This window comes from Equus quagga, chromosome 15, assembly GCF_021613505.1.
Source record: "Equus quagga isolate Etosha38 chromosome 15, UCLA_HA_Equagga_1.0, whole genome shotgun sequence".
NCBI lineage: Eukaryota > Metazoa > Chordata > Mammalia > Perissodactyla > Equidae > Equus > Equus quagga.
In genome coordinates this window covers 30,454,939-30,466,707 of record NC_060281.1, presented here as the reverse complement: position 1 = coordinate 30,466,707, position 11,769 = coordinate 30,454,939, and the positions used below count along the sequence as shown (strand labels likewise).

Here is an 11,769-nt window from a genome sequence, read left to right as displayed (position 1 = left end):
TCCGCGCTAGTTCCCGCCCCCTCGTCCAGTTGGAAACGGAGGAGGCGGTCTCCTCGGGCCTGTTAGCCGGCCTCGCCCAGCCTCCCCTCAAATAACCTCCACACCCGCGCATGCGCGCCAGGGCAGGGCCGCTCGCCGCTACCGGAGTGCCGCCATATTGGTAAAGGTATTGGGACGGAGATAAAACGGAACTTCCTGTTCTCGCGGGAGCTAGAGGCGTGACTGCCACGTCCGAGCAAACCGGGAAAGGAGAGGATTCCGGAGCCGGTGAGAATTCCCTGCTTTTCCCTACCATCCTTTCCAGGCCTTTTTCCCAACCTCGTGGGTCATAGAGACGAGGGCCCAGAGAGTCTATAAAAGTGGAAGATCAAAGCCTAGAGCGGTGTCCCGGGGACCCTACATCCGGGAGGGGGTTCGGGATAAAGAGAACGAGTCTTGGGAACAATGTGGGTGGGAACAGAATGGAATCGGGGAGCGGCCTATAGAAGTGAACGGAGGGCGCGAGCGGAGTAGAGCGGACCCTGCATAGGCATAGAGTTGAGGGTCCAGTGGAGTCACTGTCTCTGTCCCTCTGGTCAGCGTGATGGCCAGAGGCCTGGGGGCCCCCCACTGGGTGGCCGTGGGACTGCTGACCTGGGCGGCCTTAGGGCTGCTAGTGGCCGGACACGGGGGTCATGGCGACCTGCACGAGGACCTGCACGAGGACTTCCATGGCCACAGCCACAGGCACTCACATGAGGATTTCCACCATGGACACAGCCACGCCCATGGCCACACTCACGAGAGCATCTGGCATGGGCACACCCACGGTCACGACCATGGACATTCACATGAGGATTTGCACCATGGCCATAGCCATGGCCACTCCCATGAGAGCCTCTACCACAGAGGACATGGACATGACCATGAACACAGCCATGGAGGCTATGGGGAGTCTGGGGCTCCGGGCATCAAGCAGGACCTGGACACTGTCACTCTCTGGGCCTATGTGAGTCCCCAGGGGATGAGGGAGAGAGGGGCTGGTTCTGAATTGTTGGGAAACCCGGCACCACTTGACCCCTGACTCTCCCTCACCAGGCATTGGGGGCCACAGTGCTGATCTCTGCAGCTCCATTTTTCGTCCTCTTCCTTATCCCTGTGGAGTCAAACTCCCCCCGGCACCGCTCTCTGCTCCAGATCTTGCTCAGTTTTGCTTCAGGTGGGCTCCTGGGAGATGCCTTCCTGCACCTCATTCCTCATGCCCTGGGTAAGTGACCTCGGGTCTCTACCTTAAATTTTAATATATTTTATTCTTTGGGCAAAAGGGTTCTTTCTCCTTTGTGATCCCTGACCTTTCAATATTCCCCCAAATACACGCCCCTTGGGTGGGGTATTCCTTCATCTAACCTTTTCTCCCCCTTCTTCCAGAACCTCATTCTCACCACCCTCAGGAGCATCCCGGACACGGACACTCCCACAGTGGTGAGGAAGGGGCAGATGGAGACGGGGGGGTGGGGTGCTGGGGAAGGTCTGTCCCTCCCAATCTTCTCGTCTTGCACTTGAGAAGGAGGAGTCTGGAATCCACATCTCCCTTAATGTCTTAATGTCTCCATTCTTAGGCCAGGGCCCCATTCTGTCTGTGGGACTGTGGGTCCTCAGTGGAATTGTCGCCTTTCTTGTGGTGGAGAAGTTTGTGAGACATGTGAAAGGAGGACATGGACACAGTCATGGACATGGACATACTCATGGTCACACACATGGAAGTCATAGACATGGAAGACAGGGTGAGCCTAGGAACAACTTTCCTGAAAGCCACCTTGCCTGCCTCAAAATCCCCTCATCTTATGGCTCTTAGGTGGGAAGTGACTTCCCTTTTGAAGACATATGGAGAGATCTCTGTTCCCCACTCTTACCAACTCCTTTCTTCCTTCAGAGCGTCATTCAAAAGAGAAGCAGAGCTCAGAGGAAGAAGAAAAGGAAGCAGGGGGGTTGAGGAAGAGGAAAGGAGGGAACATGGGGCCCAAAGATGGGCCAGTGAGACCTGAGAATTCTGAAGAGGGAAAAACAGGTTCAGGTGAGGGTCAGGGTTGGTGATAACCCTGGGCGAGGGGCATCATAATGAATCACGTGAAATGAAACATGCACTGTGGTAACGGCAGGTGTCTGGGAAATAGTGAGCGGCTGGGTATGAAGTGGTCTCTGGGGGGAAATGTGATAATGGCTGATCAGGGCTGGGACTGGGGGTGATGGATGCCTCTAATGGTTTTGTCTTCCTTTCCTCCTATACAAGACCTGCGTGTATCAGGGTACCTGAATCTGGCTGCTGACCTGGCACACAACTTCACAGATGGTCTGGCCATTGGGGCTTCATTTCGAGGGGGTCGGGGGCTGGGGATCCTGACCACAATGACTGTCCTCCTACATGAAGTGCCCCATGAAGTTGGGGACTTTGCCATCTTGGTCCAGTCTGGCTGCAGCAAAAAGCAGGTTGGTGATGGGCACCAAACATGGTTACCTCAAACTCTTTACCCCTTGCTCACCCACCCCAAACCCAAGACGGCCTTTCATTAGTTCCAGACAAAGTGTACTTTTATCGACAACAAATCCTCTCAAAATGAAGGAAAAGAAGTTCTGTCTCTTGGTTCTGTAGCTCCGTATTTCTTAAACTGTGGTCCATAAACCATTTAATAGTTAATGGAGGTCTTTCACACCATGCCACCAACCCTGACCTGCTGGATCAGAAGGTCTGTGGAAAGAACCTCTTTGACATCTAAGATTTTTCAGAACATGTGTATTCTAGACCCCCCACTTTTTGCCTTGTTCTTTAGTTTCCAGAAACATGCATCCTACCCACATACACCTATACCCCACTAGCCATTTCTAAACTGCTGCTAACTTTTATATGTTGGTAAGTGCCTTTCTCTCTTTTCTGCCCCCCAGGCGATGCGTCTACAACTACTGACAGCAATAGGGGCACTGGCAGGCACAGCCTGTGCCCTCCTAACTGAAGGAGGGGCAGTGGGCAGTGAAGTCGCAGGCGGTACAGGTCCTGGCTGGATTCTGCCATTCACTGCAGGTGGCTTCATCTATGTAGCAACGGTGTCTGTGTTGCCTGAGCTGTTAAGGGAGGCATCACCATTGCAGTCACTTCTGGAGGTGCTGGGGCTGCTGGGGGGAGTTGTCATGATGGTGCTGATTGCCCACCTTGAGTGAGAGGTGGGATAAACCACCCCCACCCCAGCCCCAAACCTCTGTCCTCCAGGGCAGGGGTCTGTGGATGTTGGGGTCCCTGGCCAGGGACATCTGCCAAAGGAAGGAATTGGATCTTAGGGAAATGGTGACTTTGGCATGAGGGCCATCAAGGTTTGGCGGTCTTACAGGGACTGTGGAGGTGAGAATGAGAGGCCAGAGGGACCATAGAGTTGAGCATGTGCTGACCATGTTGTTGGGTTTGGGCGACTAAATGGGGCCATGAAGAAGGCAGGAAGAGACAGATGACAGCCTACCCCATGTTCCCTACCCTACCTGTTCTCAGTGGACCAAACTGCCATATACAGGCTTCTCCAGGGTTGGCCTCCCTCTCCCACCCATTGGTGGAGGCTTCAGGGAAGACCAGAGTACTGGCCAGAGCTGGTAGTAGAAGGAATGGAGGATAAACATCAATCGTGCGTCCTGATTTGGGAGTGATTGGGGGGAGGGGGAGTTAGTTGCTAATCTCATGTCCTGATTTTTTGTTTTGTTTCTCTTCTTTTTATATCACTGTTTGAATCAACGGGTGGGGTGGTGACCGGAAATAAAGTCCTTGGATCGTCCGCCCCACACGCAGTCTTTGTGTTTTTTTCGGGGAACGGGGCCCCTCATCTCCCTGCTCCCCAGGCCCCAGAACTCTTGTGTCTGGCCACGCCCCCGCGGTGGGAGGTCCGCCTGCACCGGTGGCCGCAGATGGCCTAAAGCTGGCGGCGCTTTGATTGGCCCGGCGTTGCTCTCGCCACGCCCCCTCTGCGCTCCGATTGGCTCAATGCTGGAGCGCTCTCCGCCCGCAGCCCGCCATGGCGTCTCAGCTTCGGCTCCGCTCCGCGCTGGCCCTGGTCACAGGTTGAGGGGATGCTCTCCCAGGGCGGGTTGGGGTGCCGGAGTGATGTCAGGGGCGCGCCCTCGGACTCTGCAGCCGTTGTGAAGTCTCGCCCCTTGTCCTAACTTTACTAACTTTGCGCCCTGTTGACCTCTGACCCCTGCCCACTCTCCCCACTACCCGCGCTGCGTATTCTCGCCCCTCTCAGGTGCGGGGAGTGGCATCGGCCGAGCTGTCAGTGTGCGCCTGGCCGGAGAGGGGGCCACCGTGGCCGCTTGCGATCTGGACGGGGCAGCGGCACGGGAGACAGTGCGGCTGCTGGGCGGGCCGGGGAGCGAGGAGGAGGCGCCCCGCGGGGCCCACGCTGCCTTCCAGGCTGACGTCTCTGAGGCCAGGGCCGCAAGGCGCCTGCTGGAACAAGTGCAGGTGAACGCGAAACGACCTCGCCCCCTTTAAAGCGCTAACGTTGCCTCCACTGCCTCTGGGTTTTTGGCGTGTAACCTCCCTCTTCCATAGGACTGCTTTTCTCGCCCGCCATCTGTCGTTGTGTCCTGTGCGGGCATCACCAGGGATGAGTTTCTGCTCCACATGTCTGAGGATGACTGGGACAAAGTCATAGCTGTCAACCTCAAGGTGGTGACCTCTGAACCTGTAACTTCTGGCCCCTCTAGCCTGGGAAGGGAGTTGGAGGAGGACTGTCACCCAGCTGATCCTTTCTGTCTTGTTACTCCCTCCCCCCAGAGTATCTTTCTAGTCACTCAGGCTGCAGCCCAAGCCCTGGTGTCCAGTGGTTGTCACGGCTCCATCATCAACATCAGCAGCATCGTAGGGAAGGTCAGGTCGAGTTGGGAGGAGGTCAGCCAGCCAAGTGCATAGAGAAGAGACGCCCTCCTTGGGACTCCTGACTCATCCCAAATCTCTGACTCCCCTATAGGTGGGGAATGTGGGACAGACAAACTACGCAGCATCCAAGGCTGGAGTGATTGGGCTGACCCAGACTGCAGCCCGAGAGCTGGGACGGTTGGTCAGACACCTGGGGGTGAGGGGGGCTTTGCTGAGGCATATGGGAGGTCTGAGGGAGGGGTGAGTGCTCAGTCTTCTCCAGAGTCAGCGGCCACCCTTCCTTCCACAGACATGGCATCCGCTGTAACTCTGTCCTCCCAGGGTTCATTAAAACACCCATGACACAGAAAGTGCCACAGAAAGTTCTGGACAAGGTAGGAGGCTGTGGGTGGAGGGCAGAGGGCAGAATCATTCAGAGAGCCAACCTTTCTGGGCTTGAGAGAGAGAATGCTGGGCAGGGTGCCTGGCAAATAGTAGATACTCAATAAGTATAAAAGGAATGAAGACAAAAGAAAAAAGGGTCACAGACTCAGTCTACAAAAAAACCCATAAAAGAAACTTTCACCCACATAGGAATGTTTCCTTACAGGTGACTGGAATGATCCCCATGGGACATATGGGGGACCCTGAGGGTGAGCACTGAGTGGGGAGGACCCTGGGGAGGAGGCCTGAATGAAGAGATCCCCAAGTTTTATGGTTTCTGAGCGGGTCTCACCAGGATTGGTGGTTGGTGTGTGTGTTTTGAGGGAGGGGGTGTTTCTGGTGGGAGATGATGGCTACCTTGGATCCATGGGAGTGAGGCATATTCTGCTCTCTGCCCACCCTTCCCATAGATGTGGCAGATGTGGTCACATTCTTGGCATCTGAAGACAGTGGATACATCACAGGGGCCTCAGTGGAAGTCACTGGTATGAGGCCATCGAGGGGAGGGAGAGGGCAGAGAAGTGGAACCCAAATGATATGAGAAAGCAAGTGAGGGGAGTTGAGCCACTGAGGGAAGGGCAGAAGTTCCCCTAGGCCAAGGAGAGAAGTGGGCATTTGCCCCCCAGCCCATTTGTCTCCACCTATGCATCTGTCCAAATGTTTCTGCCCCTCCCAGGAGGTCTTTTCATGTAACTGCCTCAAGGACCCTGGACTCTGCTCACTCCCCCACCACTCTGCCCGGCCTCCTGCTGATGAGGACTCTGAGTTCCCAGGCTACAAAAAGGGTGGCAGTGTATGGCTCAGGAATGCTGAATATGGGAGGCAGGGGTGCCTGTGACCCTAATAAATTCCAAATCCTCTTCCCTGCCACCTCCGGTTCTTCTTGTGTCCAAGCCCTCAGACCCTTCCCCACCTCCCCCTCCTTTCCCTTCCCCGAAGGATTGTTCCCTTTCACTGCCTGGTCTCCCAGGGCAACCCCCGCCGCCGGGTGTGAGAGGAGAGAGTGTGTGTCACTGTGTATGCGTGACACTCTGGGTCTTTTTGGAGGGAGGGGTCTGCCCCACCCCCTTCCACTAGTCCTGCAGCCCCAGTCCCCTCCCCCCAATTCCCTGGGTCCTTATGGTCCCCAAGGGTGATTTGTTCATGGCCCCATCCCGGTGTCCAGTCTGGCCTTGGGAGGGGGTCTTGGAACAGGTGGCCCTCCCCCACCCCTCTCCTTTCTCTCAGTCCCCCCCTTCCCTTTCTCTCCACCTTACAATAGCTGCAGCCGGCCTGGGGTCGGATGGGGGGGATTAGGGGAGGGGGCCAGGATTAGGGGAATGGACCAGCCGATGAAAGGGGCTGGAGGAGAGCAGAAGGGAGGGGGCTAGGAGGAGGAGGAGGAAGGGGAGGGGGTCCGCGCTAATCGACTCTGGAGCCCACATAAGGACTGGCCACGGACTGAAGGAGAGGACAGGGAAGTAGGGGGGAACTGGGGGAGGGGGCGAGGGGACCCACTGCTGCCTTGTCCCAGAAACAGGCCACCCCCTGGCAGCTGCAGCCCAAGTCCGGGAGCCCCAGCTCAGGCTGAAGGAGACAGGACGCCCATCACGGTCTCTTTTCCCCGTAGCCCTCTCATCTCCTGCCCTCAATGGGGATCGCTCTGTCCCTTCCTCTTCTCTTTCCTCCCCTTGCCCTTCCTTTACTGGAAAGTCCTAGAGGAGACCTGTGCCCGCTTCCCACTCCAGACATTCGGCCCCTTATGCCCCCACCCACCCACAGGCGCACACCCCCTCCCCGATAGAGGCCCCATCTTGTGTGTGTGTCCCTGCTTCCGCGTGGTGTCTCCATTCCCCCGTTCCTCCCGTGCGCCTCCCTCCCCCGCCCCGGGCCGCGGCTCTTGATTGTCCAAACGCAATTCTCGAGTCTCTGGCTCCGGCCGAGAGTTGAGTCTGGACGTCCCGAGCCGCCGCCCCCAAACCTCGAGGGGAGTGCGGGTCGGAGGGTCCAGGGAGAGCTAAAGCGGAGGGTGGAGCAAGTCCCCAGGGTGGTAAGGGGAATCCCGGGCACAGCGGGACTTAGTTGCGTTCACAGGACCGGAGGACTGAAGCGGCAGAGGAGCCCTTGCAGCTTTTCTCCCCCGGAATCCTGGGCTGGGGTTACGGAGAAGTTGTGTGCGGGGAGGGGGGAGCCGTTCCCCAGAGCCGCCAGGGGACGCCGAGTCGGGGAGGTGGCCCCTTTTCCAATCCCTCCGTCCCCTCCGGGGGTCCGAGCGATCCCAGGCCCCGCCCTCCGGAGCGGAGGCCCCGAGTGGGGGCCTCGGAAAGGGAACGGCAGCTAAGGGTGGCCGCGCGACGGCGCCGGGCCGGGGACGGAAACCGTGGTCCCCACGTGGCGCGGGACTCCAGGGACGCCGGCTCCGCACGGAGGACAGACGCGTCCCGAGGGCGGGGGAACCCGGGCGTCCACGTCGCGTCCCACCCCCGCCGCGAGTGGCTGGTGACGTCTCCGTCGGCGGGGGGTGGAGTGGAGTGGAGGGGCAGGCGGAAGTGACGTAGGCCCCAGCGCCCGGGCCATGGCGGCGGCGGCGGCGGGAGCTGCTGTCTGAGCAGCGGCTGCGGACCGCGCGAATTCGGCCCGGGAGCCCGGGCCCAGGGAGCGGCGCTGCGGCAGCAGCAGCGCGGACGGCGGGAGCCGGGTGAGGGCCGCGCCGGCGCGGGGCGGGGGCGGAGGGGGGAGCCCCGGAGGGCGGGGTCTGCGCGAGGGCGGCCCCCCTAACACCCTCCCGCCCCTTCCCTTTCCCCCCTCCCCAGCCCACCTCTCCGTCGCCGCCGTGGAGCCCTGGTGGGGGTCTGTGCCCGGTCACCATGACGACGCCGGCGAATGCCCAGAATGCCAGCAAAACGTGGGAACTGAGTCTGTATGAGCTCCATCGGACTCCGCAGGTGACAAGGAGTCTCCCTTCTCAGCTCACTCCCTCGCCCCAAACCCCTCAATCTGCAGACCCCAATCTCACCGCCTCTTTTCCATTTTTTTGCCCTATTCTACCGACCCTGCCCGATTCACAGACTGCCTTGGCCCTACCTTTGAACTCCCTTATTCTTTTCAAAGCACTTTCACATTTGGCTCATTTAATCCCCAAAACAGCCGGGCCAGAGAGGTAAAGCAAGTAGTATTACCATCTTCATTTGAAAGGTAGTGAGCAGACAGAAGTTACCTTTCCTGTTCCTCAGTTCACTGTCAGAGATCAGTGCATATAAAAGTCACCTTGCGAGATTATTAAAAATGGAGATGCCCCTGTCGCCCCCCAGCATTCTGATCCAGTAATGGGATGGGGCCCCAGAATCTGTGTTTGTCACAGGCACCCTAGCGGATTCTGATATAAGTAGTACCAGGACCACACTTTAAGGAATTCTGTTGAATAAGTCTTCCCCAAACTGCAAATCTTGCCACCGCCCCCCCAGGCCTTTCATCAAACTTCAGATCCTCCTACTGCAAAGCTCTTATGCTTAGTTAATGGACACTAATCCCTTCTGTTCTCCATTCTCTCCAAGTCAATAGCCCCTCTCTCTCTCTCGCAGAATTCCCATCTTCCTTAAGTAGCCAACATGGGGTACCCAGGATTCTACCATCTCACTGTATTTCTCAAAACTCTCATTTCGTGGACCACTTGTTTCTAAAACCCCTTTCCCCCTAACCCACCACCACCTTTTCACTCACCGATGCCTCCAGGAAGCCATCATGGATGGCACAGAGATTGCAGTTTCCCCTCGGTCGCTGCATTCAGAACTCATGTGCCCCATCTGCCTGGACATGCTGAAGAATACGATGACCACCAAGGAGTGCCTCCACCGATTCTGCTCTGACTGCATTGTCACAGCCCTGCGGAGCGGGTAACAGGAGGGACATGTTTGAGTTGGGGCCTCAGTGCCCTGGCGACTGACTGCTCAAGGCCTCCTCTCTCCCACCCCAGGAACAAGGAGTGCCCTACTTGCCGCAAGAAGCTGGTATCCAAGCGATCTCTGCGGCCAGACCCCAACTTCGATGCCCTGATCTCTAAGATCTATCCCAGCCGGGAGGAATACGAGGCCCACCAAGACCGGGTGCTCATCCGCCTCAGCCGCCTGCACAACCAGCAGGCACTGAGCTCCAGCATCGAGGAGGGGCTGCGCATGCAGGCCATGCACAGGTTTGGGCCGGGAGAGAGCTGGCAGCAGGGCTGGTGGGTTAGATCAGTGGGTCAGACTCCTGGCGCTGTCTTTGCTGCCTCCCAGCTTCTAAACCTTGGCATCCTTAGAGCGAACCACAGCCTGATGGTCAGGCCTGGAAGCCATGGATGTAAATCGTAGCTTCTTAGTTCTATTCTTAATAAGAAAATAGCTCAGCCTCTAACTTTCCGGAAGTTAGAACAGTAGAGTGATTTTGAGCATAAGCTCTGGATTCACACTGCTGGGAATTAAATCACTTTCTAGACCAGCATTGCTTGGTCTTAAATGTGCATCCAGATTACCTGAGGGCCTTGTTAAAAATGCAAATTCTGGTGCAGTAGGTCCGGAGTTGTGCATTTCAACAAGCCTGTGCTACTGGTTCTTGGACCGCATTTTGAGAGGCGAGGGGCTGTGAAGTCAAACACAGAGTTATTTAACCTCTCTAAGTCTCAGTTTCCTCAGCCGTGAAGTAGAGAAAATAATTCCCTGCCTTGTAGGATTTGTATTTTCTGAGGCAGTTAACGCAAAACACTTAGCAGTATGCTTGGCATGTAGTTAATGTTTAATAAATATTAGGTGTCATCGTTAAGATTTCCCTAACCTCTTAATTCTCTGAAGTTTAAAATCTAAACCCCTTATCCATGGTGCTTTCTAACCTCAACCCCTTGCTTCTACAGGGCCCAGCGTGTGAGGCGGCCGATGCCTGGGTCAGATCAGACCACCACGATGAGTGGGGGGGAAGGAGAGCCTGGGGAGGGAGAAGGGGATGGCGAGGATGTGAGCTCAGACTCTGCCCCTGACTCTGCCCCAGGCCCTGCTCCCAAGCGACCCCGTGGAGGGGGCGCAGGGGGGAGCAGTGTAGGGACAGGGGGAGGTGGCACTGGTGGGGTGGGTGGGGGTGCCGGTTCTGAAGACTCTGGTGACCGGGGAGGGACTCTGGGAGGGGGAACCCTGGGCCCCCCAAGCCCTCCTGGGGCTCCTAGCCCCCCGGAGCCAGGTGGAGAAATTGAGCTCGTGTTCCGGCCCCACCCCCTGCTCGTGGAGAAGGGAGAATACTGCCAGACTAGGTGAGAACCCTGTCTTGCCCCAGACCACTGAGAAACCAGAGATCACATAGACTTCCATCAGACGTGGGCTTCGCCCAGACCCAGAAAAAAACCCTAACCCAGAGGCCCTTTTGGAAAGTGCTCTACTTCCTTTCTTATTTGTACCCTAAACCTGCCCTCTTTCCCACGTCAGGTATGTGAAGACAACTGGCAATGCCACAGTGGACCATCTTTCCAAGTACTTGGCCCTGCGCATCGCCCTCGAGCGGAGACAGCAGCAAGAGGCGGGGGAACCAGGAGGGCCTGGAGGGGGCGCCTCCGATGCTGGGGGACCTGAGGGGGGTGGTGGGGAGGGTGGGGGTGCCGGAGGAGGTGACGGCCCCGAGGAGCCTGCCTTGCCCAGTCTGGAGGGTGTCAGCGAAAAGCAGTACACCATCTACATCGCCCCTGGGGGCGGAGCTTTCACGGTGAGAGCCTCGGAGGGCAGGGCGGCGGTATTGGAGGGGAGGGAAGGGGAGGACCACACACAGCCATAGTCCTGATGTCTTAACTGACTCCGCCTCTTCTCCCTCTGCTTCTCCCATCTCCCTCCTCTGTCCTTTCTTCTTCCCCATCACTCCATATGCCCCTGCTTTGGCCCATCTCTTTTATTGTTCCTTTTTCTTCCCTCCTCTCTTGGTCCTCTCATTCATTTCCTTTACTGTCTTCTCCAACTTCTTTTTCTCTTCCCTGGCCTCTCCCTCCCTCTTCCTCTGTAGACACTGAATGGCTCGCTGACCCTGGAGCTGGTGAATGAGAAGTTCTGGAAGGTGTCCCGGCCGCTGGAGCTCTGCTATGCTCCCACCAAGGATCCAAAGTGACCCCACAAGGGGACAGCTAGAGGATGGGGACCATGGGGTGTCCCTGTGTCCTGGCCCACCACCCCAGCTTCTTTGTCCCCCAGTGCTCCCTAGCCCAGCCAGCCAGCAAGAGGACACAAATGAGGACGAGTGGCTTTTATACAAAGTATCTATATCAGATTCTTCTATATTGTACAGAGTGGGGCATGCGCCCCCATCTACTGCCTTTTCTATCGCCCCCCAACCTCCCATCTACAAGATGTGGGGGAAGGTGAAGAACCCTCCCCTTCGTGCCCTCCTACCAACAACAACAAATTTGCTTTTTTCCTCTTTGAAACCTGCAGTTCTGTGTCTCTTTATCAGGGTGTACCAGAAAGGGT

The 11,769-nt window shown here is 57.1% G+C and overlaps 3 protein-coding genes across 5 annotated transcripts; all 3 read left to right on the top strand.

The window, feature by feature from the left end:
* Positions 1–124: 124 nt before the first annotated feature.
* On the top strand, positions 125–3,795 carry SLC39A7 (solute carrier family 39 member 7). The gene is made up of 8 exons (XM_046639855.1): positions 125–267; positions 580–988; positions 1,078–1,246; positions 1,408–1,461; positions 1,599–1,763; positions 1,913–2,053; positions 2,270–2,466; positions 2,920–3,795. The coding sequence occupies exons 2-8, from the start codon at positions 584–586 to the stop codon at positions 3,190–3,192; spliced, it is 1,404 nt and encodes a 467-aa protein (XP_046495811.1). The 5' UTR covers positions 125–267; positions 580–583; the 3' UTR covers positions 3,193–3,795.
* Positions 3,796–3,971: 176 nt separating this feature from the next.
* HSD17B8 (hydroxysteroid 17-beta dehydrogenase 8) lies at positions 3,972–6,187 on the top strand. 3 transcript variants are annotated; one of them, XM_046639857.1, is made up of 9 exons: positions 3,973–4,074; positions 4,260–4,477; positions 4,568–4,684; positions 4,793–4,885; positions 4,986–5,071; positions 5,184–5,268; positions 5,484–5,526; positions 5,728–5,802; positions 5,994–6,187. In XM_046639857.1, exons 1-9 carry the CDS (start codon positions 4,029–4,031, stop codon positions 6,008–6,010), a joined length of 780 nt encoding a protein of 259 aa, XP_046495813.1. In that variant the 5' UTR covers positions 3,973–4,028; the 3' UTR covers positions 6,011–6,187. The 3 variants fall into 3 exon arrangements, with proteins under 3 accessions (XP_046495812.1, XP_046495814.1, XP_046495813.1); XM_046639856.1 differs by lacking the exon at positions 5,994–6,187 and having other exon boundaries at positions 3,972–4,074; positions 5,728–5,962; XM_046639858.1 differs by lacking the exons at positions 4,793–4,885; positions 5,994–6,187 and having other exon boundaries at positions 3,972–4,074; positions 5,728–5,969.
* Positions 6,188–7,366: 1,179 nt separating this feature from the next.
* On the top strand, positions 7,367–11,726 carry RING1 (ring finger protein 1). The gene is made up of 7 exons (XM_046640494.1): positions 7,367–7,994; positions 8,110–8,241; positions 9,029–9,189; positions 9,270–9,485; positions 10,182–10,571; positions 10,744–11,017; positions 11,309–11,726. Exons 2-7 carry the CDS (start codon positions 8,164–8,166, stop codon positions 11,408–11,410), a joined length of 1,221 nt encoding a protein of 406 aa, XP_046496450.1. The 5' UTR covers positions 7,367–7,994; positions 8,110–8,163; the 3' UTR covers positions 11,411–11,726.
* Positions 11,727–11,769: the final 43 nt, after the last annotated feature.

Bases quoted from the DNA above. Each gene is read 5' to 3' on its own strand.
- SLC39A7 (XM_046639855.1), top strand. From the start codon at position 584: ATGGCCAGAGGCCTGGGGGCCCCCCACTGGGTGGCCGTGGGACTGCTG. The intron at 1,764-1,912 runs GTGAGCCTAGGA...TTCTTCCTTCAG, and splicing joins TCATAGACATGGAAGACAGG to AGCGTCATTCAAAAGAGAAG. The intron at 2,054-2,269 runs GTGAGGGTCAGG...CTCCTATACAAG, and splicing joins AGAGGGAAAAACAGGTTCAG to ACCTGCGTGTATCAGGGTAC.
- HSD17B8 (XM_046639856.1), top strand. From the start codon at position 4,029: ATGGCGTCTCAGCTTCGGCTCCGCTCCGCGCTGGCCCTGGTCACAG. The intron at 4,075-4,259 runs GTTGAGGGGATG...CGCCCCTCTCAG, and splicing joins CGCGCTGGCCCTGGTCACAG to GTGCGGGGAGTGGCATCGGC. The intron at 4,478-4,567 runs GTGAACGCGAAA...CCTCTTCCATAG, and splicing joins GCCTGCTGGAACAAGTGCAG to GACTGCTTTTCTCGCCCGCC.
- RING1 (XM_046640494.1), top strand. From the start codon at position 8,164: ATGACGACGCCGGCGAATGCCCAGAATGCCAGCAAAACGTGGGAACTG. The intron at 8,242-9,028 runs GTGACAAGGAGT...CGATGCCTCCAG, and splicing joins AGCTCCATCGGACTCCGCAG to GAAGCCATCATGGATGGCAC. The intron at 9,486-10,181 runs GTTTGGGCCGGG...TTGCTTCTACAG, and splicing joins CGCATGCAGGCCATGCACAG to GGCCCAGCGTGTGAGGCGGC.